The sequence below is a fragment of the Tetrao urogallus genome, assembly GCF_951394365.1.
Source record: "Tetrao urogallus genome assembly, chromosome: 9".
NCBI classification, from domain to species: Eukaryota; Metazoa; Chordata; class Aves; order Galliformes; family Phasianidae; genus Tetrao; species Tetrao urogallus.
Genome location: NC_136822.1, coordinates 3,046,731 through 3,073,193, shown reverse-complemented (window position 1 = coordinate 3,073,193; position 26,463 = coordinate 3,046,731). Strand labels below are relative to the sequence as shown.

The following is a 26,463-nucleotide window of genomic DNA, read 5'->3' as shown; positions in this document are numbered from 1 at the left end:
TAATCCCCTACCACATAGTCAAAAGACAGTAATCAAATGGATGACAAAATGTAATAACACTTACAGGAAGGTCTGCAACTATCTCAGTGCACCCTTCTCCTGCCGAAAGCAAGCTTTGGTTACTCAGTCTTCTTTACACATAATTGCAGGTTCTTCTGAAATGGCACTGGCTGTTGCAGAGACAGATAAGATCAGGACTGTCCCCTCGCAGAGGATGAACAACATATGAGCTGTTTTAGACATTGTATTAGCTTAATTTCTCTCTAGATTTATTAGCAAGGTATGTCTTCTTTTGGCAGGCCTAGGGCTAAGAAAGCTGTCACCACGTCTCCTGGTTTTATAGTCAACAGCTGTTTTTCGTGGAGGTGTATGCTGCCAGGCAATCTGGAGGCAAGAACCTGCTCCTTGGAAGCTCTGGATACTATACAAGTTCTTGCTGAATTTCTCAAAAGCTTGCAGAAAGAAATACATCTCGATTACATTTTGTCAATGTTAACTGTACTAGCAGCTCTGCAACCTCTCCACCCTCCCACAGCTACCTGTGCTCAGATATAGCAGAGCTCCATTGCCTTGGATCCAACTGCTGTGAAAATGGAAAACAACTAAGGTGTGAGAGAAAAGAAAAAAGGGGGGAAAAAGCCCAATCTGGGGCTGCCCATGCACTCTTCATCCTTCATTGGTTTGGGCTTTTGAGTTTAAGCTCATGTCCTCGTAGTCGGTCTTTGAGTAACTCAGTGAAGTACAGATTAAACACTTTACAGAAAGCTCTGAAGACTTTAATTTCCTCTGCCATATAAACTTATATTTCCTTTTCTTGTTACCAAAATCTATTTATGTTTAAGAGGAACGTATTGCTTACAGCAACAAACCTTTAGCACTTATTGGAACCTTTCCACAAATCTATAAAGTTGCTGAGCCTTCTCTTTCTTCTCTGTTTTCTTCTGTGTTTATTCAAGCTCAGAAAGTCCCTGCTGTGCCACAACTATGGTGATTACGTTATTAAAGGACAAGTAAATTGGAGCTCTAAATTATAAACAGGAAGTACAACTAATTGGAGTGATCTTTGATTTTGGTCTGGTTAATAAAAAACAAACCAGTTATCTCCCACAACTCCAAGGTACAGTTCACAGCATTTTTGTAAACTCCCCAAATGCACTGTTTCACAAGGAAATTGCAGGGCCTTATCCCTGGTTTTGTCTTCAACGCTGCTTACAAATAAAAGAATTCTGGTGATCTGCTGCAATAACAACCAAACAAGAAAGGTGTTTTGAGCAAGATTGCTGATGATACTAAATTGGGAGGAGCTGTTGACCGTGTTGAGGATAAAGAGGCCTTGCAGAGATCCAGGCAAATGAGAGAGCTGGGGAATCACCAACTGCATGGAGTTTAACACGAGCAAGTGCTGGATTCTGCACTAGGAAGGTACAGGCCTGGCTACACATGCAGGCTGGGGGATGAGATGCCACAGAGCAGTCCCACTGTACTTAAATCATCTTTCCACACAACCCCATCACGGGATCCAGCTATTTCTTTCCAATGATTTAAACTGCAGCACAAAGGTGGCTTTTTCAAAATCCCCTCACTCCCACATTATCCAGTGCCCATTTTAATGATACACATGGGTGAATTCTTTGTACAATAACAAATAGCACACAGTAACAGCACAAACAAACAACAACCAAACAAGCACACTCAATGACAATTATCACATTTAATATTTACCTTGGGGGGGGGGGGGGGGGGACGGACTTTAACCTCTTACCCAAGTTCTCAGCCCTACCCTGCACAACTTTTATTACATCTGGCAGGCAAGGAACCAAAATAAACCAAAAGAGGGCATGAACCATCACCTGAATTGTTAGCCCCACCATGCACAACTTTCATTACATCTGATGGGCAGGCAACTAAACTAAACCAAACCAGGGGACTCTAATCCCCCAGGGGTTTTAACCCCTTACTCGGGTTCTTAGCACTGTACTGTGCAACTTTCATTACATCCGACAGGCAGGCAACCCAAATAAAATAATAATAAAAGAATGCTTTAATACTCACTAATCAGTGGTCTTGTCTGGAGAGCTCTTCAGCCTGGGGATCAAGGCCCTCCCTAGAATACTTCAGTGCCAGATGATATTCTGTGAACTCAGGAACTGTCAAGGCTTACCCCATCTGGGGTGCCAAACTGATGCTGTAAGTCAATCTGTTATGAAACTCCCTAAGAATCAAGTTGGAGTGTCAGAAAGCAAGCACTCCTTATTTTCAGTGCTGAATGTATGGGGGTTGCACTCCACCTGTCATGCATACCTTGCACAAAAGATCTTCAGCTTATATACATTACTTGCATTACACGTGCTGAAGTTTTCTTGGAGGTACATATATATTCAACACTCGCTTTCACAATTAACTGATTCCAAGCAGAATTATCCTTATTTATTTGGTACAAAGACTTAACAGAACACTCCTTATTTGCTTGGTACGAAGACTAAGCAGAATTTTCCTTTATCTATTTGGTGCAAAGACACAGCTCTTCCCATTATCCAAGCAAACTTCAGGGCATTCCATCAAGGAACACGAGCAAACTTAACAATCTCATTACAGCTCATATTAAGGTGGGGTATCAGGAAGGATTTCTTCACTGAGAGGAACAGGCTCGCAGGGCACTGGGCACAGCCCCAAGCTGCCAGAGTTCAAGAAGTATCTGGACATTACCCTCAGACACATGGTCTCATTTTCCAGTGGTGCTGTGCAGAGCCAGGGGTTGGACTCAATGTGCTGCCAAACAAACCTTTAAGACCAATGTGGTATTAAGATGCAGCCATTCTTTAATATAGCACTAGATTCAGAAGGGGATCCTTCCACCTAATCGTAGAATCACCAAGGTTGGAAAAGACCTCCAAGATCATCCAGTCCACCTATGATCAGTATTTCCCATTAAACCATGTCCCTCAGTACATCTAAATGTTTCTTGTATTTCCAGGGACAGTGACTCAACCAGCTCCCTGGGCAATCCATTCCAGAGCCTAACCATTCTTTCTGAGAAGAAATTGTTTTCTATCATCTAACCTGAACCTTACCTGGTGCAACTCGAGGACATTCCCTTTAGCCTTAGTTGTGAGGAAGAAGAGGCCAACCTCCACCTCACCACAACCTCAACTCAGGGAACTGTAGGGAGCAAGAAGATCTCCCTGAGCCTCCTCCTCTCTGGACTGAACCATTCCACTTCCATCAGCCTCTCCTTATAAGACTTGTGCTCCAGACCGCTCACCACGCCATCCCTTATAACACATTTGGGTACAGTACTTCTACGTGCTTGGAGAGAGGTCTCCAGCACTCATGAGACCTCAACCACCTCTCCCATTCATGCACCTTTTGTTAGTTAACAATCTCCCTTGTGGCAGACATGCTGATGTTCAAGATGCTCCTAAAAGACAAGATTAGCCACACCAACAACAGACGGTCCTTGTGGAACTCGGGATGTTCTATGATTTTATATACTCATACAGAACGTTTCATATCAAGTTCTAAAGTTTCCCCTCTACCTGTTCCGCACCAGTGGAAGAACCTCGTTGTACCAAGTGCATCCACCAGCCCCCCGGGAACCTGGGCCAGCCTTCACTACCCTTATTGCACGAGACTTTTTCCTTATATCCAACCTAAATCTCCCGTCTTTTAGTTTGAAACCCTTTTCCCCTTGTCCTATCACAACAGATCCCGCTGACGAGTCCGTCCCCTTCCTTCCCTCAGCCTCTCTTTAGATAGGCAGGCTGCTCCCTGATCTGCCTGGAACTCTTTTCCCTCAGGAGGACCTTTCCCCGCTTTTTAGCGTCCGGCAGAGACTCCAGCAGGACCAGCCCTCCTGATGGCTGGTTTATATTCAACCGCACGAAGCGCGGGCACGCTGCACTGACAGTGACCAAGCCTCGTGCTGTACCGTGCCCCGTCCCGTTCCGCCCCGCCCCGCCAGGGCAGGCTGGTCTGCGAGCCGGGCGCTGGGCAGAGACGCGGGGAGAGCGGCAGCGCTCAGCATGGCGCAGTACGCGAGGGGCGCCGCGGCCGTGGCCGTCATCCGGCTCCGCAACCCGCCGGTCAACGCGCTGAGGTAACGGCGGCGCCGCCCGCCATTTTGTGAGGCGGGAACGACACGGCCGGGAGTTTGCTCTCCCGGCTCCGGAGCCTGGGGCCCCGCTCGGTTGGCGGGACTGCGGGCTTTCCTCTGAGGGCACGAGGGGTGCGGCCGTGGCACTGCGCTTGTCAGTTCGGGTGGCTCCTGCAGAGCGACAACACGAGGCTTAGAGCTTAGATATCGCTTTGCCATAACTGCGCTGAGCTCCTTGGTGATTTGTGCTCCTTGTTATAACGTCTAGAGGGTTTTTTTCCCCTCGGGAGAAATGCCAGGTTCACGGGCGTGCGCTTTCTGCCATCTCCCTCGGAATCTCTCGTCAAACTTGGCACATTCCTTGTCACTTACACCGCGAAGTGTCAGCAGTAGCTCACAGCGTTAGCTCAGCTCTTCTATTTCTCAGTTCCCGTGCAGTTTGCAGGTGGAAATCGGCTTTCCCTCCACGATTTGCTGCTTCTCACGTTGGCTGATAGCTGTGCTTCCAAGTGCGTGCAGGGGTTGGGGCAAAGGGCTCCGTGAGCAGAGGGCACAGCTCAGCAGGAGGCTCCGACGTCCAGCCCCGGTGTCAGAATGCAGGCCGCTCACGTGCCTTTAGAAATGATGAAGGCACTGACCTCCCGATGCTACACCTGACGAAGAAGGTGATCTCAGAACAGCTGGGGACAGGCAGCCAACCAGAGCCCCTGAAGTTCACAGAATCACAGAATTGTAGGGGTTGGAAGGGGCCTCCAGAGATCATCGAGTCCAACCCCCCTGCCAAAGCAGGTTCCCTACAGCAGGTCGCGCAGGTCGGCATCCAGGCAGGTCTTGAACATCTCCAGAGAAGGAGACTCCACCACCTCCCTGGGCAGCCTGTTCCAGTGCTCCGTCACCCTCACTGTAAAGAAGTTCTTGCACACGTTTGTGGTTTTCCATCTTTCAGAAGGGATACGTGTGTTGTTTGGTTTGTGTAATTTGCCTTGTAAGCAGCCACAGTTGAGGAGCCATGCTGTAACAGTGACCATAGTGCTCGCTCCATTTGTTCTCCTAAGGCAAAACATCCACTGCAGTCACACACAACTTCTGAAGCAGAAAGTTTGTTAAGAAGAGGCTGAGGGGCATGTATGAGCATGAATGGGAAACACAAGCTGCTGCCCTTGCTGTGGCAAGGTGCGTTGCTCCAGCTGCCTGCACTCACTCCTTCACTGCAATGTTTGAAAGCACAGAAAGACCCTTTTTACATACTTGGATAATTAGAATGAGAAAGCAAATTAGGAGTAACCTGACTGATGAACTGGACGTGTAGGACTCCCAGAATGTCTCTTGGATCTCCTCTGGCCAAGAGCAGGCTTGGAACACAGCCAGGCTGTGCCCATAAAACCTTCTGTCCCTACCATGGAAGGAAAGCAAGCACTCCACAGCACACTGCTGTGACTTGGACCCGGTTCTCGCAGCCCTGCTGTGCTGTGCTGCTGCTTGTGGGGCTGGCATGAGCAACCTGGTTCTTGGAGCTGCTTTCAGCCAGTCTAGCTCTCTGCATCTGCTCCTTGTATGATTGCAAGGCATGAGCGAGGACAGGAATCTGCACAGCATGGGTTTAATTCAGTTAAGATGCCATGAAACTTAAGCTTGCAACATAGGAGGGAGCAGGATAGATAGATGAGATCGGTCCAACAGCTGGCAGGCTGAGGCAGTGAACACAGCACATGTGCAGCTGGAGTCTGTTGCAGGCTCTTCCACTCACCTGTAGCCAGTAACAGAAGGAAAGTCTGGATGTTAAGGGCTTCTAATTTATCTCCTGATTTACTAAGACTTGCTGAATTTGCAAGGAGCAAGTGTGACAGCTGCACAGAGCTCAGCTTTAACTAGGCTTGCACCATTTGGTTAGCAATTGGAGCAAAACCTGGTTCAGCAGGATCAACAGTTGTTTCGTAATGGCAGCTTTGAGCTGAGACCTGGCTATAGCTATGGAAGGTAGAGAGCACTCTGTGATCCTTGTGTGTACCTTCTTGCATATTTTAGTTATTCATCTGTAGGGGAGCAGGTTTGTGATTGCTGTTTGAGATGCCTGTCTGTGTAGGTGATAGCAGGCAGGGAAAGTTACAGACAGGGGCCGTGTCCTGCAGTCCTGACAGTTTAATTTCACAGCAGGCACAGATGCTTTTTAAAAGGCTGATGTGCTTTTCCTGCTCTGCTGTGCTCCAGCCTCACCTCTCTCTCCCCATTAGACGTGATGCTCAGCACCGTTAGCCCAGCTCCCACTCCATCACACCAGCCATTAGCACTTCAGAAGCCACTGGTGGGTAGGAATTTGCTTTTTGCTGTCTGACAGCATCTGCCGCTGTGCAGGTATCTCCTAGGCAGTGCTTTCCTGAGGAATATATGCTGACTTGTGAGGCTGGCAGCGAATTTGGTTCCCACATGGACTCTCTTCAAGCTAATCCATCTCTCCACTAACAGAGCTGGCATGTACCAAACTTGTTTTTGTTTTTTTTTCTCTCGTGGTTTACAAAGTTTTAACTTCCAGAGGTCTGCAGTCCTAATCATCTGTGAGACCACAGCTTAGAGAGGAGGCACTTAAATGTGCAAGGAACTGGAAGTTTGGGGGACAGACAGATAAAACTAACAAGAGAAAGGATCAACCATAGCCTGTGAGCAGAGGTGGGCTGCTGGCACTGCAAGGCTTCGTGGGACACTCAGGTAAAAGGTTTTAAGAAGTGGAAAGGTTAATCAGATGTGAATAAGAAAGCCTGTAAAACATGACAGGGGAGATGTAAGCTGGAAATTAAGAGGATTAAAAATATAAAGAATGCATTGCAAAGCATGCTAAAAACAATAGGGGGAAAAAGCAGGGGAAAAAAAAGAAAAGAAGGCTGTCAGTTACAGTTCAGGGAAGGGATCTTTACCACTGATAGATTTTTGAGATCACCAGCTCAGTGTGCTTGGAAAGAACTCATGAAATGCTGGGTGTTACCAGCACACATGCTGAGAACAGAACAAAAGAGAGGGCACCATTCCTCTATGGTAAAAAACCTATAGGACTTCTGAAGTACTGCCTGTAGTTCTGGACTATGCATTTGCAGAAGGACACAGGGACAATCTGGAAGGGGACAACCAAAACTGAGAGGCAAGAGCATTAAGAAAGCATGCTGAAGAGGTTGAGAGTCACCGGATTGGAAGGGAAAGGCTGTAGGAGAATAAGGGCAAGGTTTATGAAATCCTAAAGAAGGTAAATAAATTGGAGGTCTATTTCTGATTACAAAATCCTGTGGTAGCTGATCTAGGGGCGTTTGATTACACTGGTAGGAGATTGTTTTTAAAGAGATCATACAAAGCTTGATGCCACAGGAGCCTGTGGAGGCAGATGGGTTGGCAGGATCAAAGATTAGACAAATTCATGAGCAGCAGGTTTGTAAGGGATGCTAAATGAGGGTGTGTAGATACATACCAGAGCATCCCTCATGCAGCGACTGTGGATGTTGGGGAAGATACAGAGAGGAGGGAGCAGACCAGCACGACACACAAAAAGTATTTTCTGTTGTTAGATTACAGCCTGGCCGAGTTAATTTCCAGGATTCCCTTAAGCTACTTTCCTTTATCTTTAAATTTGTGTTTACAAACCTTGCCAAAAAAAAAAAAAAAAAAAAAAAAAAAAAAAAAAGACGTTTTAAAAGCCTTGTTACAAACCCAGCACATCACTGAGTTTTGTGCAAGGGAGAAATAACCCAGTGTGGTCAGCCTCAAGAACAAGAACAGCCTGCCTTGGGGAGCACGCTTACCCACCCAGCGCGCTGCTGAGATACATAGCACTGAGGCACCTCGTCAGGATGGCTTCTCTTGCAGTCAAAACAGTACGCATGGCAGAGCTGGCTACGTAGCATGGAATTAAGTGCTGATTGGAATGCACCTAGTGAATTTCTCATTGTTACTGTTACATGAATGATACTGTCGCACAGTAATGAGATACTTATGCAAATGAGGGTGAGTTTTTGTCTCTTTCATGCTCTAGCTGTTTGAAGTTGTGATGCTCCTGAATATTTTTACAATTTTACTATCATACATTTTACTGTGATTTCCTTCATGGAAAATGACATCTTTTTAGTGTCAGCTACAGCGTGTGCGTTGCATGCAATGCAGCTCAACTGGGCTGTGACATGTCCTGGGGCAGACACATTGCTCCAGGGCAGGACAACAGGAAGCTTCCAGAAGTGGTGATATCTCCTCTTCATCCCACAAGAAATTCTTCATGGGAGAAAGCTGTATGAAGGGAGAAGAAATATTTTTGCAAGTAGAGTGTCACGTGGCAAAACCAACTGTGTGGTATTAATACAGATAACATGGGCAGCTTGGATGACAAATCTTTCTTTTGGCAGGAGGGTGTTGCTGTAAGTGCTATGACACTAAGAGCTTGTAAATAATTTCCTATGGAAAATCCAGAACCTTTTCATCTGGAACAGACTCTTTCTATTGGTATTTTGCAACTGCTGATCACACAGCTACCGTAAGCACAGAAACACTGGATTGCTTCCTGTGACAGAATTGTTTTGGGTTTTTTTCTGCACAATATTTTCAAATCAGTAATTTCATATCTGTTCAAAATCCTGTTGCATACTTTTTTTTCCCCTCTTGGCACAGGTCAGCAGTGATTGGCTTGTTGGATTGGCTTGCCCTTGAAGTGAGAGGGAGACTAATGAATATTCAGCAGAGAGGTTAATGCAGAAGACAAACCGGAGGGCAGACTTACTGGACTCACTGCTTATTTTCACTGAGCCACTTTGTGGTGGTGGAAAAAGTGATGTAGTTGGTTGTTAGCCACTGAATCTCTAATTTATTTCAGTTCGACAGTTCTCCAGGCATTAGAGGATGGACTGAAAAGAGCAGACACAGATCCTTCAGTGAAAGCTGTTACAATTTGTGGCGAAAACGGGAAGTTCAGTGCAGGTAAGACATTCCTTCAAACAGTTTGAGAAAAAGAGGAAGAACTGTGCCCACATGCGAAGATTCTCTGCCATGTAGCACTAACAACAAAATGCCACAAATTCTGATGTGGCTGAAAATAGCTGCAAAACAGTGGGCCTTTTCTGCTGTCCCAGACTGGTTTGAACACATCACAGATTGGACGGTCCAGGCTGGTAGATTCATGCTGAAACTGGGAACAACTTCTTATCTTCCTATCTTCCTGACATGTTGGTGTCTCCTTGATTTCCATGATATTGTATAAAATCTCAGGACCAAGAATTAGCCAATTATATAGAGCCATCCTGGGATGGGGCAGTTGTAACAGGTCTCCTCCAGTTGTAGAGATCCGTGAAGCTAACAAATTTCTGTGGAGTTTGACATTACCTGTAAGAAGCAATTCCACTTCTCCAGACTTAACTTCTTTTATTTTTTTAATAAGCATCTTTGCAAATTACTGCATTAACTGCACGATCATTGCAGTTACATACTCTTCTATTTTGCCATCCCCTTAGTGACCTGAATATGCTTAAGGAGCCTGGGTTTCTTGCAGCTGTTCTCAAGAGATCATTGCCTGTTACATGCCAGCAGCATGTTCTGTCAGACCTCAGTCATCAGCAAGTGCTGACGTCTAACGGCACCGAGGGAGGTGTCGTTCCATTCACTGCCTCCTCCACTAATTCCTTTTCATTTTTGTGCTTCCACAGGTGCTGATATTCGAGGATTTTCTTCTCCAAACAAACAGAGTCTTGGCTTGGGCCCTATAGTTTCTCTAATAGAAAGGAGTGAGAAGCCTGTTGTGGCTGCCATTGAAGGCATTGCCTTGGGAGGAGGCCTGGAGGTGACACTTGGTTGTCATTATCGTATCGCACACGTGCAGGTAACACTGTGAACTAGAGAAGTGGGTGGGAACATCTGGGGCCTGTGGCCATGTACAGAGTGGGAGGCTGCTCCTGAAGAGCAGCTGAGCAGAAGCTGAGCAGTGTGTCTTTCCTAATTAGAAACTTCAGAATCTGAGTGTTAATTTGCACTCGGTCTCAGAAGTCGTTATCACAGTTGCATAGCTGGCTCATGCAGCATGACTTTCTCTTTCTTATTTTTCTCCCCAGCCACGTAAATTTAGCATTTCTTTCTGCTAGTGGCCTAGTTTCAGTAGATAGTTGAAACTCAGCTAGCACAGAGCACTTACAATTTGATTCCTCATGGGCTGTTTCCTCAGGGTACACTCTAATCAGCAGACAGCTTCCCCTCCTCCACATTTAAGTCTTTCAAAGTCATCTTTTTTATTTCTCTCAAATATCTTCCTTCTGGATTGCCCAACTGTCTTTTAGCAGCACCTCATCTCCTTACAGATACTCTTCCCTGACAGGAGTGTCTCCTCACTTTTTCAGAGTGAATTACTCACACCTGGCAGTGTGGGTTGCTATAACACAATAAAGAGGCACTTTATGTACCCTGCATGTGACCTAAGATAGGTGCCCGAAGTACAGATCTTAAAATGTCTCCACATCTCTTAAGAGCTCAGTTAGAAACGTACAGTATAAAATTTAAGAAAAAAGACATAGTGAATCATTTTTTAAGTGAAGATAGGAGCTGTCACTGGCTTCTTTACCATAACTCTAGTAAATCTCAAGTGCACCAAGAAGCACCCGAGCATTTTTGAAGGACAGTTAGTGAAGAGTTCAGTATGTGAGTGTTTTCCTGCAATGAATTTCTCATAAATAGCGAAAGGAGACAGCAGGTCACAGAGACACTGACAGCTGTTTGCCCTTTTGAGCTGTGCAGCTGGAAGCATTGTTTTGCACATGTTATGGTCTGGGGTGATGCCGTTGTCTCCATCGATCTCCAGCATTGTGCTACTACCCACACATCCACTGATGGATACCTCTTCTGCTCCTGTACATAAGTTCTTGAAAAAGTTGAGTGGGCTTCTGGATTAAACATCTTATACAGAAAAAAAAGCAGAAATTAGGATTTTGTGTAGTAGTTCATGGAGGATTCCGAAAGAGTCAGCACACAAATCAGGTCTACTTGTCTTTGTTCTGCTCAGCTCCTAATTATTGATCTTGTTTATCAGATTTGTTGTTGAATTTCACTTTGGTTTAGGCACGGATGGGTTTACCAGAAGTCACAATTGGGTTGCTTCCAGGCGCTGAAGGCACTCAGCGGCTCCCCAGACTGATTGGGGTTCCTGCTGCCCTGGATATAATTACTACAGGTAAAGTACTGTGCCACGCTCCATATGTGAGGATGAGAGCAAGTCATGCCATTGCTTTTGTCTAATGAATCATAGTGTTTGTTTGGACATAGCTGCACGAATTGAAATTCAGCTTGATTCCTCCCAGGATTCACTAGGAAAGAGACACATGCCCTTCTGAGGCATGTAGTTAGTTATGCACTTGATGTACCTGATAAGCATGTCTGATACTTGAGGCCAGCTACATGTAAGTCATTTGATCAGGCTGAAAAAGAGTGAAATCACATGTAATGCCCCAGCTGTAGTCACCTTATTTCTCTTTTCATCATAGGAAGACACATCTCTGCAACTGAAGCACTGAAGCTGGGCTTGGTTGATGAAGTTGTGGAAGAGAATACAGTCGAAGCAGCAATCCGTGTCGCAAACAAGTTGATTGGTGAGGAAAGAATTGTAGCAATGCCAGGAAATAATTGGTGAGGCTGAAGAGAATTAGAACAAAACCCATTAGCTTGTTCCAGTCTTCACATTCCATTCGTTGGGTTTTGGCATCCATATGAACTAGAATGAACAGCAGGATTTGTTTTCTGTTAAGTGAAAGTGAAAAAATTCAGATGCTGAAGAGCTGCAGAAATATTAAGTGAGGATTCAGAGGAAAAAAAAAAAAGTAGAGAGTCCTCATGCTTCTATAATTTTATATCCATGTTTTTCTGGACTGCTGCTCTCAACTGATGTGAGAGAGTTGCGCTCTTTCTATATGCAGTTTTGGATGGCATTTATGTAGTCTGGTTGCACCATCAATAACAGCTAATTGAAAATAACGTTCTCCCTCCCTCTAGTGGAGGGACTGGCACATCCTCAGCCCAACTCAGTGATTTGTGAGTAACTGTTACCCTTCAGCTGCTTCATGAGAAAATGGACTATGGAGATGGGGAGACACGCAAAGAGATTTCTCCACCTTCGAAGTAACAAAATCAAATTCACAGGATTTAGCACAGAAAGAGGATCATTCACAGACCAGCCTGAAAAGCATCACCTTGAGAGAAAACAGAACGTTTTCCCACCAACTCTGAGATGGACCATTGTCTCCAGTCAGAACTAGATGTGGAATCCTTTCAGAAGATGCACACAAGGAAGAAGGAAAACAACAACAACTCAGCACTACCACCCATCTTCTCTGATCACTTGGTCTTTACAGGCAGTGCTTTTCCAAACTGGAGTGCTCCTGCAACAGTTTCCACTACAAACAGGAATGGTTTTCCTGCTCTGTAAGAGTACTTCTCCCACTGTAGAAGCTGAAGCAGCCTCAGCTCTGGATGACAACGCATTATATTTTTAAGACATCTCAGTGAATGCACTATTCTTCAAAATAGTATATACTTAGATATATCTTAGATACAAAATAGAACATTCTTCAAGAAGTATCTTCTTAGCTGCAATGTGGGATTTACCAGTTAAGTGCAAAAGGGTGTTCTTTGCATGGGTCTTCTGTAACTCTCTTCCATCTCATTGTATCCACGCTACAGTATCTTCATTTTTAGTGCAGAACTGTTGATATAAGCAATCCTTTTCTTTCCCCATATCTAATTAGACTGTTTAAATATAAAAACTTTAGAAAGGTAGGTGATATGCTTCCACACTGCTTAAGAAAAGCTGAGGCACCTTGGCACCCTGATCTTGTCTGTTTTGAATGATAATTCACTGCTACTTTCCCAGACAAATTAACCCAAAGTGTTCCCTTTAATGTACTCTCTGGGTTACGAATGACATCTTGTGTAAGATCTACACCAATACTGATGGCAGAGGCAGTATATCATCAAATGAATAACAGATATGTTGCTAGATGCAGCGAACTGGCAAGCAGCATTTGTTGAAAACCAGGATATGTGAAACTGGGTGAATTCTAGACATTTGTAAGCTTATTTCTTCCATAACAGCATAGTGCAGCAAATGAGAATTGCAAAATCAGCTCAACTTCAGATGAGAACCTCAGGAATGAATCCCTGAGTGCACTATGCCTCAGTGTAACTTGCTTTCTGGAACTTACATCTACTGCCATTATCCAGAAATCCATGTTTTGTAGCTTCACTTCCATAGGAAAATGCCACTAGCAAGAAAAGTTGAGAACTGCACAAGCATACAAAGATCCTGTCTGGATATCCAGCAAGTAACCTGTCTGTTCCAGTCCTGCTCATTACTTGTAGTAGCTTTTCTGTTTCTTGCACCAGTGACAAATGAGTAGCACTGCTGAAGGTATTTCACATCACTCTATATACCAGCTCCAACAGGACTTCCAAAAACATGCTTTCAGACTTTCTCCAACCGCTCTACTGGCAGGATGTTCTTTAACAGTGAAAGCACTGGAGGCACAGTTCTCCAAGTAGGAGAGATGTAGAGGTGAATTCATCTTTAGACTTTACAGAACATCATGAGAAGTTTTGACACTCCATTTAGCCTCTGGTGACCTGATCAGGCTGACAGGATGAGGTACCCAGAGTCCACACATGCCTCTTGAGTCATTCCTGGCTTTGGCATAACCTTAAAATCTTCTGCCATACAACAGCAAACCAACACTTTCAGTTCTGTACCTCAGTCACTAACTTGGGGCTGCAGAAGAGATATGACAGTCTCGTGTAGCTGGCCTGGTTTTTGTTCACGGTGAGTTATGCTTTCAGTGAACGTGTTTCAGGCAACCTTAAGGACAGAAGTGGAATTATATAATGTCATAACAAGTGCACTTTGTATGGAGCGCAGCATTTTATTTCTGAGGGTTTTTGTTGTTTTTTTTTTTTTTTAAATTGAGGTTAACAACTGCTGGCTTCTTACAGAACAGTTTGGTTAAGTAACTCATTGTCACCGCTGGAATTTTTGCTTTTAGCCAGATAGAGCTGTACTGCAGGATCCAGCTCAAGGAGCTAATTAAGGTAATTCCTCTGAAGCCTTCTCAGTGTTGCAGCTGCAGCACCTCAGAGCAAGAAACCAGCCTCAAACGGGTGGCTGTATGGAAGCAGGGCTCTTTGTTTCTATGCGTAAGTGACAGAGCTAACTTTATGGCAGTTTTGTTGGGACAGCATCTTCATCCATAAACTTTTATGGAATCTTCCTAAGAATGAGCACCTTCTGAGCAGCTCTGAAGGAATGCCTGTAGGAATACACAAAGACAATTAAGATCTCTTATTTTTAGGCAAGAATACACTCAGAAGTGAGTGTGTTCCCTTCCTTCAGAAGAAATAGCCTCTTCAGGAAAAAGCATTTTCACTTTTGAAAGAGAAATGAATGGGAACTACGTTCTTGGAGACTAGAAGAGTCTTCTTTCATTAAACCTGTTTGATAATTGCTGTGCTAATTCAAAGCTGCATGGCATAATTTGTCCACCTGATGGCATCACAAAATTGAAAAAAAATCACTGCAACGGTTTGCAGCTTATACTGCCCACCTCTGCTGGCCTTCCTGGGCTGGAGGAGAAAATGGCAGCTGATCCTCTGCATGGCTGACTTCTTCAGAGCTCCCCTCTTATAATCATCTCTTGCTTTATCTTCTTTGGGGCACAAGAGTATCCATGGTTTGCATCAAAGAGCCAACCAACATCAGTTCAATTTAGGTTAGTTCAGACCCCCAGGTATTAAATTCCACGTGGAAAGAGGATTATGAGTTTGACTGTAGACCAACAGCAATAACTGTGTGGGATGCAGGTGTTTCTTCTGAGGCTCAAGAAACTCACAGGAGTAACATTACTGCTCATGTAGTAATTGCACACCTTAAATGAAGGCTGCTGGAGAAAAGCTTTCATTTACAGTTGTAAGGGCCTTTATTCTATCTCTGGGAAGATGTACACTATATGGGTATTTGAATCTCTCTTCAGGGCTTATCATTCTGGCTAATATCATCCATAGACAGAAAGTCTAATAAAGTGCTCCTTTGAGACAACCAGAGGATAATAAAAAATCTGATAGGAGCCATACTTGTTTCTAGCTGACATGAAACTGCTGCTAGCCTGAGAAGCAGGGGACCACTTTCAGCTTCACTCCCTAGGCATGCACAAGCAGTTCACTGCAGTAAGCTGGTTGTTGGGCTAACCCTGCCTCTTGTATCTGAAGTCCAGTAACATCCCTAAAGTCAACCACTCTGGAATACTATTTTTTTTTTTCTTTTTTTTTTTTTTTTCTTTTTTTTTTTTTTTTAATAGCACCATGTTTGATACTGCAGGCTTACTGTTGCTTTTTCTGATAGAGGTTTTACTGATTTGATCTATCCTTCCTGCTACCTGGACTACAAACTCTAATGAAAACAAAGTAGGTGTCTGTGCTAGATACTGTATGTAGATACCACTTTTTCCTGTACCATGACATCTGATGCTGTTCATCATGTTCCTGCTTTTTTGATTTCAGAAATCAAGCTGTAGGTATCCTGCACAAGTTTAGATTCACATCATTCTTTCCTGTTCATAAAAAAACTACTACAGAAATACTTCACCAAATAAGAGTTTTACTATAGGATCCTGAAGACAGTAACTATCTCATGTCCTCCCTCAACGTTTCTACTTACAAGTACTGCTTTACCTGAAGACCATGCTTAAAGGCTCCCAGTAGTCTCATCACCACATCAGAGATGCGAAGTCTCTTGATCTGCTCAGTTTTCAGTGACCTTCCAGCCATCAGATGTGCTTTCTGGGACAAACCAGACATTTCCTTTTCAGAAAGGATCAGCCTGATTGGATAAAGAGCATCCTCATGTTAGAAACATGCATTTTGGGAAGACAAAGGGTTCAAAAATAAACAAACATCATCCTTACTAAAACCCTGCAGTACTGACAGCAAATATGGGTTGGATCTGTCAGCGAGGAAACATTGTTTTCAATTTACTTTACATATAGAGTTACTTAGTGTTAATCTTTCTGTCTGTTCTACAGAAGCCTTGATTTAAAAGCCCGAGCTCTGAAGACTATTGCTTCAAGAAATCAGTACTAACTCATCATGTTTGTTTGACTTAAGATATCTAGAGTCAGGCCATGTTCTTCAGGCAACCACAATTGTGGTACTGCTATATTCCCATTTTTCAGCATCCCGGGTATGCTGGGGTGACAGATTTCCTGCTCCTGGGTCTTCTGCTGATGTACTGGCGTTTTAAGTTAGACAACAGGAAGAGAAAGGAGAGCTGGGTGCAATATGCCACCTTTGAAAGAATTATGCTCCTATGGCAGAGCTTGTAACAGAAGCCGGAGCAATGAGGCTACATGCCAGAGAGCTTCTCAGCTCTGGGCTCCCATCAAAGTGGGCCCACCTACCATCCTGCTTTGTTGGTGATCCTGCATGCTTCTGGGAATAGTGCTGCAGCACCCAGCACCATAACATCGCCTCACCATTAGATAAGAATCTGGATGTGGCTATAACTTTGGTTTTTTTGCAGCTCTGGAATATTGAGGAGATACATTCTGAGCTTCCAATCTTGTCCCACCATGGTTTTTACTGAGACAAGCTGCCATTAAGAATATAAGAAATAGCCTGAATACAGATAGATCATAGATCTCCCAGCAGGCCCAGAGGTTTATAATTCTGAAGAGGACAGAGAGGATTTCAGTGTGTGAAATGTAACTAACTTCTCTCAATTAAAAATCTTTCTAGGTATTACCATAGCAACCTCTGCCTGTAATGAGGCTCGTGTATTTGTGTGACTGCTTGATTCACCCCTTGCTGACACAGAAGCACGAACTCTTCCTTGTTATTCATTTGCTCCCCAACTCATGCTGTGTGAGCCATCCTCTCAGCTAGTCCCACAGGGAATGGAGGGAACCCTGCTGTCAGGGAAAAATTAAAATCAGAGTGTATTTCCCAGTCATTCATATAAATGCCTGGGTCAGGACCCTGACTCAAATGCATCTGGCTAACAATGAGTACTAAGCAATACTGAGGGAAAACTCCAGTATTGAAGCTTACAGAAAAAATAGCCTTATGAATGTGACAGTTGGGACTGTGGAATTAGAACTGAAGAAGTCAAGCCACTCTTTAGCTGAGAAAAGGAGAGAATTAGGTCTTTGAAATTGAAATCTCAGTTCATTGAATTTTGGGAAGAAGGGTCTTGAAAAATTGTCATTGTCAGGGCAAACAAAGCTGAAGGGAAATGCCAGATTTAATACTAGACCCAGATCATTGTGCTACGCAAGCCCTAGTAGTGCAGTAGGCTTAGAAGGAGGTGGAACAAGAATAGGACTGCATTATACCTTCTATGTAGAAACAGGTGAAAACCCATAGTCCTCCAAGAGATGTAAATGTTTTGTTCTCTAACTTCCATTTTTCTACCCACAGGCCAGCCCTTGGGACACCGCAGGCTCAGCCTGAAGCCAGTCCCCAAATTGCCCAACATGGAAGAGTTTCTCGCTGAGGCTCTTGTAAAGGTGAAGAAACGGGCCCAAGGGTACCTGGCACCAGAGCTGTGCTTCCAAGCAATCAAAGCTGCCACAGAGAAGCCATTTGCAGATGGAGTCCAGAAGGAGAGAGAGCTATTTAACATCCTGCTGACTTCAGGCCAGGCCAAAGCGCTGCAGCATGCTTTCTTTGCAGAGAGAGCAGTGGAGAAGTGGACAACACCCAGTGGAGCTTCATGGAAAAGTGCTTCCCCTCAGCCCATCCGCAAAGCAGCTGTGATAGGTAAGGGGGGAAAAGCCATTTCATTTCCTGACTGTACAGTTCACAGCAGAGCCCCTTTCAGCGAGCAAGTAAGATGATGCTTTACTCATGGCAGAAAGGCTAAGTAGAATTCACAGGACACACATATTTGAGGCCCATGGGTGACATAAAAGGAGAAGTCACCACTGTATCAGTAAGCTCAGAGAATCAAACGGTAAGTTATGTGCTACTATTGCTACTTTATCCCACCTGTTTCTTAAGAAGAGCACTGTCCTCTCAGTTCAGAGTGAGCTTCATCTGTGGACCGTATGTATTCTGTTCCCTTGGAAGAAATGTTGTGCTGAGTCCTAGCTTTATGCCATGTTGTAAGCCAGCTTGCTTAAAATTCTCCTCCTTTCAGTCTAGTTCTGTGGTGCAAGTGTGTAGTGTGTATAGAGCCACTCAGGGATATATTAAAACAAAAATGTTTTGACAGCTGTATTTTTAAGAAGATTTCATCTCACTGGGATCCACTCCTGCCATTTTGTAGCCCAGCAAGATAATGCCTTCATTAATTTTTTATGAGAGCAATTTAAATAAAGCCTTTGATGCACTGCTGCGATTTATATATTAAAAAAAAAGTGTCTTTCAGCTCTGCCTGTTGATAGTAGCACTCAAAAATGATTAGATGAGTAATGGAGCACTTGGAAGACATCCATTCTGTTTCAGAGGAAGCTCACCAAACCAACACTGCTCTGTCCTGGGTTTTCATGGGCCTCCTATGCTCTGAAATATGAGCTCTCTGGAAACTCATTTCAGGCCACACTTTCTTTTAGTTCTCTTTGAAAGTTCCCTTCTTTTCATTAGCTTCCCTAAATGAATCCGTGCTGTATTTGTAATGAAAATGTTTTTTAAATTTTGGTCCACAAGCCTTATGAGGATGATCTGTGACCTTTGTGTCTTTCAGGCGTGAATTATTGCCTAACTATCGCATAGGTGCATGCAATCCCAAACAGGACAGTCCTGCACCATGTTCTTAGGCAGAAGGAGCTTATGCTGAAGTCTTGTAGGAATGATCAGGTGACTAGAATCAACATTAGAACAGACATTCTTTGTTATGTACTGATTAATCACGCTACAATAAATAGCACAGTAGAAAAACCCTAATAGCAGTAACAGATAGCTAGAAGGGCCATTCAGAACATCTGATCAGCTTAATTTGGTGCTGTAACTACACAGCAAGATCTGGCTTCTCCCCAAGGGATGAGGTGGAGGGCAGTAACGCACCACAGAGCCACAATTTAGAAGGGTCCTTTAGAAGTCATCCTATGCAACACCCATACTCAAACAGGGCCACCTAGCATCAGTTTCCCAGGACAGTGATAAGAGAGCCACTTTAAATTTGTGCCTGTGCTCATTCACCCTCACAATAAAAGCAGTACTACCTGATGTTCAGATGGACCTTCCCATGTTTCAGTTTCTGCCCATTGCCTCTCACCTCATCACTACGTACCACTGACAAGAGTGTGATTTCTTCTTCACACGTTGTCCTCAGGTTTTTATGTACATCAGTGAGATTCTGCCTTGCCATACCCATCAGGCTTTCTCTTCTCTAGGCTGAAAGAGCTCCAGCTCTCTTAGCCTTTCCACATAGGAGTTAATCTAGTTCCTTGATCGTTTTGTGGCCCATTACTGGGCTCTTTCCAGTAATTTCATGTTTCTCTCGTACTGGGGAGTCCAGAACTGGACACAGTACTCCAGCTGTGATCTCACCAGTGCTGAGCAGATGGAACAGATCTCTCACACAGCCTGCCAGCATCACTCCTCCTCGTGTCACCCTGTATACTAATAACTTTTTTTTTTCTTTAAAAAAAAAACAAAACAAAAAAAAAAAAAACACAGCAAAGACCAATCGCAGGTCACAGTCAATTTGGTGTCCAGCAGGATCCCAAATCCTTTTCTACAAGGCTGCTTTCCAGCCAGTCAGCCCTCAGAATATTCTGGGGCATCAAATCATTCCTCCCCAGGTGTAGCGCTTTGCATTTTCCCCGTTGAGCTTCATGATGTTCCTGCCAACCCATTTCTCCCTCTGGATGGCAGCACAACCCTCTGGTGTATCATTTAGTTACAGTGCCTGAGCAAGGCAGTCAGGGCAGGCACAGAAATCACAGCAGGAATCTACAGATTTAGATACAGATACTAGACATCCAGATGATAAAGCAAAAGAGATGCAATGAAGCAAGTGCAAGGCAGAGTTAGGAAGCCAGTCAGCAGATTGAAGTCTGGACCAACAGTGGCTTTGGCCAGAAGCAAACATTCTTCTGATGTAGCTCAGGAAGGGGATACAGGTCCACAGCTGAGCTTTATGTGTGTTCTGAGGTCCAAAGGCAGCAGACATAGGACAAAGGTTTGAGATGTAGCTGGTCAAGGTCATTAAAACTTATGAATGCACCCAAGGCCCTGACACCTAGTAGAACTCTTAATTCCTTCTGTAAATCACTTCTTCTGTCAATACAGCTCCCGTAGCCAGCTATTATGGCTTGATTTATTTGTACTAGGTGTAGGCCTCGTGCTTGATATGATAAGCAACATCTATTTTAGAGACCATCGATCACCTCCTTTTAATTCTCAATCGTATGCCATGCTAAATGTCATTGCTTTCCATCACTTATTTTTTTTTTCTTTCACCCCACCAGACTTTTTCCTGCAGAAGGATTTCCTTCTATCTGATATGAAATAGAGGCAGATAGCTGCCTCTGACCAGTTCTGGATAGCCCAAGAGAAGTATTAGCCACAATCAAAAAATATGGAAAGAATAGCTTACCCCATCCTGAAGACAAGGGTTCACTGGAAAACTCCCAGAAAGAAGCAGCCTCTAAGCAAAGATGTTTTTCCTTATGGCTGCCAACCCTTAAATGAGGTTCTGGTCACATAGATGAATTGCTTGCACCTGTTCTCCCTTCCAGTGCTGGCCCAGCCCTTCACCAGGTGCTCAATCTGTGTTCAGTTCAGGCTGTGTTCTAGTTCAGGCTGTGACCTAGCAGTTCTCTTGCCTTGAATGCATGAAATAAAAGCCTTTTGGAGATGGGTGTGGAACATGCCAACATAATTGCGTTTTCTTCTCTCAGGCTCACATAACAAGAAGTCACTCTCCAGCCAGTACCTTGCTGTGCAGTATGTCATAGTTCCACATTCTTGATCTTTAGCACATTCTTGTAGTGCCAAAAATAAAAATCTTAGGGGTGATTTTTGAGGGACTGACACCTTTTAAAATAAGGCTGACCATCCTTTTAAAGTACTGAGTCTCAATAGGAGACTCAGGGTCTCTATTTTCATTGAAGAGAGGAAGTCACTCAGAGCAGGATTTTTGCATTCTTCTGCAACCCTCATTTTCCAATAGGCAGTGCTGTTTCCTGCACTAAAGCCCTTGCACTATGCTGGTTCTTCTGTCTGTTATCACTGCAAAATGAGAAGCCACTGATTAGACCACTGTGACTTCTTCCTTCTTCAATGCCTTTTCTGTCAGCACAGAGGACCTTTAGGGGATGGAAGCAGTGTCATGAATGCTGGGGAAGCCCTGCCTTGTGGACTCAGTGTCAATCTAATATTAGCAGGACTTGTTAGAGGGAACTGGCACCAAGTCTTAATGTATATTCAACATCAGGGATTATGTGTCATTTTAGCAGGCACCCTTGATAGATGGCATTGCTGATGACTTGGCAACTGTTCCTGTGAATCCTGGCCTCCCATCAGCTGCCTTTATCTGCATTTTGCTCACTAAATGACTGATAAGCAGGTAGCACCCAGCTGTGTGGGTTCCCACCTGCTCTTGGCCTAGCTGTCCTAGGCTGACTTTAGCCTGCTTTACTTGCTTCTGCTTCCGGACTCTTGGCATCCATCTCTTTCCACTTACTCATTCCTCTTCACCCAGAAAAAGAGTTCATCTCTATCCCTTCTGCAGTCTTTCCATCTCTCCCTCCTTGCCTTGAGCATCACATTAATTCTGCTTGAAGTTAATACCCAGAAACAAAGAAGCAGCTCCAGTCAGAATCAGTCCACCGCCACCTATTGCTCATTGTTATTTTTAACATGGGAAATGAGATCATCTTTGCATGTTCTTACCGATCTATTAAGTATTGTTTCCAATTCCTGTCGTTTTAAAGTTCAAATACTCACTATAGTTCAGAGTATTTTCTACTGATACGTATTTCTCTGGCATGTGTGACTCTACATAAGTTTGTACATATTTTGAGTTCATTTTGAAACTTGTTTTTAAAATCCTTCAATTAATTTTGCACGATCGTTCATATTCTCGGTACCTCATGTGATAGACCAATAATTAACAAGAGCTATTCAGTCAGCTTTCCCAACAAACCGATTTGCCATATCCGCGTTTGGCCTTAACTTTTGTGAGTTTAAGCACAGCTTTATGCCTGTGTCAAATCTGCAGTGCACAGTGAAAGATCAGAGGCAAGAGGGGTAGGCACTATTATTTTCCTGAAGTGGATTTCAGTTTTGAAATGCTCTGGCCATTCCTGATGCAACTCTGGAAACAATTCCTTGAATGAAAGACAACTATTTAGGGTAGGTTTTTTGTTAACAGTTTGGGTGCATTAAGAGCCCTATTGAGGAAGAAAATGAAAGATACGGTAGAAGTCCTGGAGTAGTTCTGTCTATTAGCTATGCAATCTGAATGGAGCATGCAACATTTCCCTTTCTCTTTCTCCTTCTAAACATGCAAGACCCAATGATTCCTCACCATTTTTTACTGCTCTAACATATTTTTCCCCGTGATCATGAATCTCGATAAAATTGAAAGGGAAGTCCTCAGAAATGCTTCTTTCCCTGCTAAATAGCCAGATATCTCCCAGGCTTTATAGCCCAATTTTAGAAAATATTTCCAGGGGAGTCATGCTGTGCAAGCTCTAATGTAACAAAACCCTTGGGGCTTTCATTACTCTCTCTGCCAGCTTCATTAAACATCATTTCGTACAGGCCACTGAAGAGTTATGTAGTAAGTCGAGAGACAGCTTTTCTAGGTCAGAAACAAGCTTGGCAAGCTCATGTCTTGTCTATAAGCCCACTCCTGTGGCCTAGAAAGTGCAGCACTACAGACGTGTATGCCTGTCTGTCAAGGGATGGTGAAAATCTAGGTGGGAATACTACATGTTAACAAAAGCAAACTGCTGGATCAGCTACTGCCACCAGAATGGACAGCTGGAAAACCACTGCTCATGGAAGAGTTGTGATTTAGGAGGAAACAGCGTGTTCACATTGTGAGAGAACTGATGAGATTTCAGTCATGAAACTGAAGCCGAGCGGAAGGGGAGTTACTAAGGCCCAGAATGTGGGTCTTTTTAGTGGAGGTTGGAAATTCTAAGGAGAAATCCCAGGTGCCCACCCTGGAAAGGAATAAATGAATCAAGGAGGAAACCATGAAGAACCAAATGCAGAACTGCAAGCCCTTCACCATGTTGTCTAAAGAGAGCCCTGGAGATGGGGCTAGGCTTGGTGGGTATTCGTGAGGTGGTGAGAGATGCTGCCACACTGAGAAGAAAGCAGTCTCTGTAGCTCAGCAAAGACAGGGAGAAAGCTGGCTCTAGCACTCTGCTGCCACATCCACGCCTCTGAGAACAAAGCAAAGTGGGAGGAGGTATTTGTGTTTGTTTGCTTTTCAGTCAGCAAGCCACGGACAATTAAGTATTAAGAAATGATTCATGTGATATGACTTTTATTGTCAAATTAATTTTTAGCAGTGTCTGATAATGAGGTAACGGATCAAATTTCCCATAAAGGAACTTCAGCATTTGCTTGTTATGAGCAAGCTTCCAGATAGTGAGATCTGTAAGAACTATGTTCTTAAAGCTAAGCAGGGAATGTTTGAAATGCCTTCTGAGTACACAAGTTCAGCATGGACAGAACTGAAGCAAGGGTGTGTGGCTTGCAGGAAAAATACACCACCTCATTTGACCTTCATTGTTGGAACTTGTTTAACTGACGACATAATTTCAGCTCTTCTCTATAAAGCTGCTTTAGACAAAAAATTTAATCCCTTTGTTTCAGTTTATTTGTTTAGCTGAATTTAATTTGTAAACCAAGGATTTAAAAAAAAAATCATTTTTACAGAATTATAACCAACCTGGCCTTTGCGTAGTTGTTCCTTTATTTAGGATATTAATAATCCTCCCATTTGAATGCTTTGCACTTTTAAAGCTGGTAAAATTGTGCTGGCTTTCTCACTAGTTTGTATTAGCTCTGTCCACAAAGCTTCCATCATGGGAGAACAGAATAAGTAGCGTGGGCTGGGTATCATAGGAAAGTGTAAGCACACAGCTTCACTTAATGTAACAGAGGGCAGAGCCAGGGGAAGGGCTCAAAAGGAGGGAAGGTATCAAGGCAGTAATCTCAGCAATGTTATTTCTTAGGGTATGAGCTGGTCACAGCACAGTTGTGGATCTCAGAGGAAGAAACAAACAGCTTAAATGGAGGATCGGTTGTAGGCATTCTGGACAAGAGTATGGTCGGTCAAGGAAGGCCGTATCTTTAGTAATCCTCAAGTTAGGAATGGCCCTTATCAGAGGACTTGGATTGCCCCCAGTTGGCAGAGATGAACAATACAAAGCGTGAACAGCAAGCAAAAGGCTGCTGTTGTCCCAGGGTAAGAACACAATGTTAGTTCCATGCCTGAGCTGGGATGAGCGATACAGGAGACATGAAAGTCAAGATGAGATTCTTCTGAGACGCTTTAAAGAAAGAGCGGCTGAATTTGTGTTTGCATCAAAGGTTATGCAGTGAAGTGCAGAGTGAGACAAACAAGAAGCTTGCAAGGAAGAGGAAGAAACCAATTGTCTGAGCTTTCCTGGTGTCAAAATATCTGCGTGGGGTGTCTTTGTTTGCAGAGGTGTTCGTCTGTGAGTGCCCATGAGGGACCGTAGCAAAAGGACAAGACAGGCACTGGTATCTCAAGGTGAAGCTGCAGAAACAGGGTCGACCTCCCCAAGTTCTAACTATTAAGTGATGCTGGTTTCCATAGGGATAAAACTTTGCAAGGACAAGACATGAATCACGTGGTCCACATGCACCAGTGTGAATCCCATTGGTATTTTGTAATCTTGAGAAGAAACCAGTTTGCCTTTATGCTATTTATCTTCAGACTTTTATGCTCCCTTACAGGGAGACTTCAGCTTCCTTTTTCTGAGTCTTCGGTTCTTTCTTTCTGCCTGTGCATTTTGCTTAAGCTTCCGCTTTTTATCTTGGAGATACCAAAGGAAGTGCTGCTGTCAAATGACTGATTGTAACATTTTCTATTCACAGTTTCTGATTCTATCTCACTTTTATCTCCAGGGCTGGGAACAATGGGCCGAGGCATTGTGACTTCTCTGGTTAAGGCCAAGATACCTGTGGTAGCCCTGGAGCAGGATCTGGAGTATCTGAACACAGGAAGAAAAGCCGTGATGCTCCTTTTGGAACATGAGGCTAAGAAAATGGAGCAGGGTGCCCAAACCCTGGATTTCCATAACCCTGCACGACTCCAGTTCGCTGTGGACTTCGATGTGTTGCGGGATGTAGATCTAGTTATTGAAGCTGTGTTTGAGAACATGGCACTAAAGAAGGAAATATTCAACAAGCTATCAAGAGTCTGCAAGCCGGAGGCCTTTCTGTGTACAAACACATCAGCCCTGAATATCGATGAAATAGCTTCTGTCACCAGCCGCCCACAGCAGGTCATTGGCACGCACTTCTTCTCCCCTGCTCATGTGATGAGGCTGTTGGAAATAATCTATGGCCGTCACACGGCCCCCACCACCATTGCCACGGCCATGCAGCTAGCCAAAGTGATAAAGAAAGTTGGAGTGGTGGTAGGGAACTGTTTTGGGTTTGTTGGGAACCGAATGATGTTCCCATATTTACAACAGGCAGTTTTTCTCTTAGAGGAAGGAAGCAGACCAGAAAACGTAGATCAGGTTCTTGAAGATTTTGGGTTTAAGATAGGGCCTTTCCGAATGTCTGATCTTGCTGGGCTGGATGTGGGCTGGAGGTCTCGAAAGGACCAGGGCCTCACTGGGCCCTCACTGCCTCCAGGAACAGCTGCCCGCCAGCGGCATGGCTATCGCTACAGCCCGCTGCCCGACCTTCTGTGTGAGAAAGGCAGGTTTGGCCAGAAGACTGGAAAAGGCTGGTATGAGTACGAGAAGGCTGGGGGTAGGACAGCCAAACCAGACCCGTGGATTCACAGCTTTCTGTCTGAGTACAGGGACACCCATCAAATCAAGACCCGCTTTATAGACCAGGAGGAAATCCTGGAGCGTTGCTTGTTTACTCTTATCAATGAAGGATTTAACATCCTGGCTGAGGGAATAGCGTCAGGCCCAGAACACCTTGATGTCGTTTATCTCAATGGTTATGGCTGGCCAAAGCACAGGGGCGGCCCCATGTTCTACGCTTCCACTGTTGGGCTCCCCAACATTCTGTCTAAGCTGCAGAAATACTCTGAGGTCCACCCTGATGTTCCCCAGCTACGTCCCAGTGCCTTTCTGAAAAAGTTGGTGGCTATGGGGAACCCTCCTCTCAATGACTGGATGTCCTACCTAAACAGGCAGAGCAACAAGCTGTGA

General features: G+C 44.3%; 1 protein-coding gene across 1 annotated transcript; it reads left to right on the top strand.

The window, feature by feature from the left end:
- Positions 1-4,022: 4,022 nt before the first annotated feature.
- EHHADH (enoyl-CoA hydratase and 3-hydroxyacyl CoA dehydrogenase) lies at positions 4,023-26,463 on the top strand (the record flags this gene model as incomplete). Its single annotated transcript, XM_079539980.1, has 7 exons — positions 4,023-4,096; positions 8,934-9,037; positions 9,760-9,932; positions 11,159-11,270; positions 11,581-11,685; positions 17,549-17,890; positions 25,193-26,463. 7 exons carry the CDS (start codon positions 4,023-4,025, stop codon positions 26,461-26,463), a joined length of 2,181 nt encoding a protein of 726 aa, XP_079396106.1.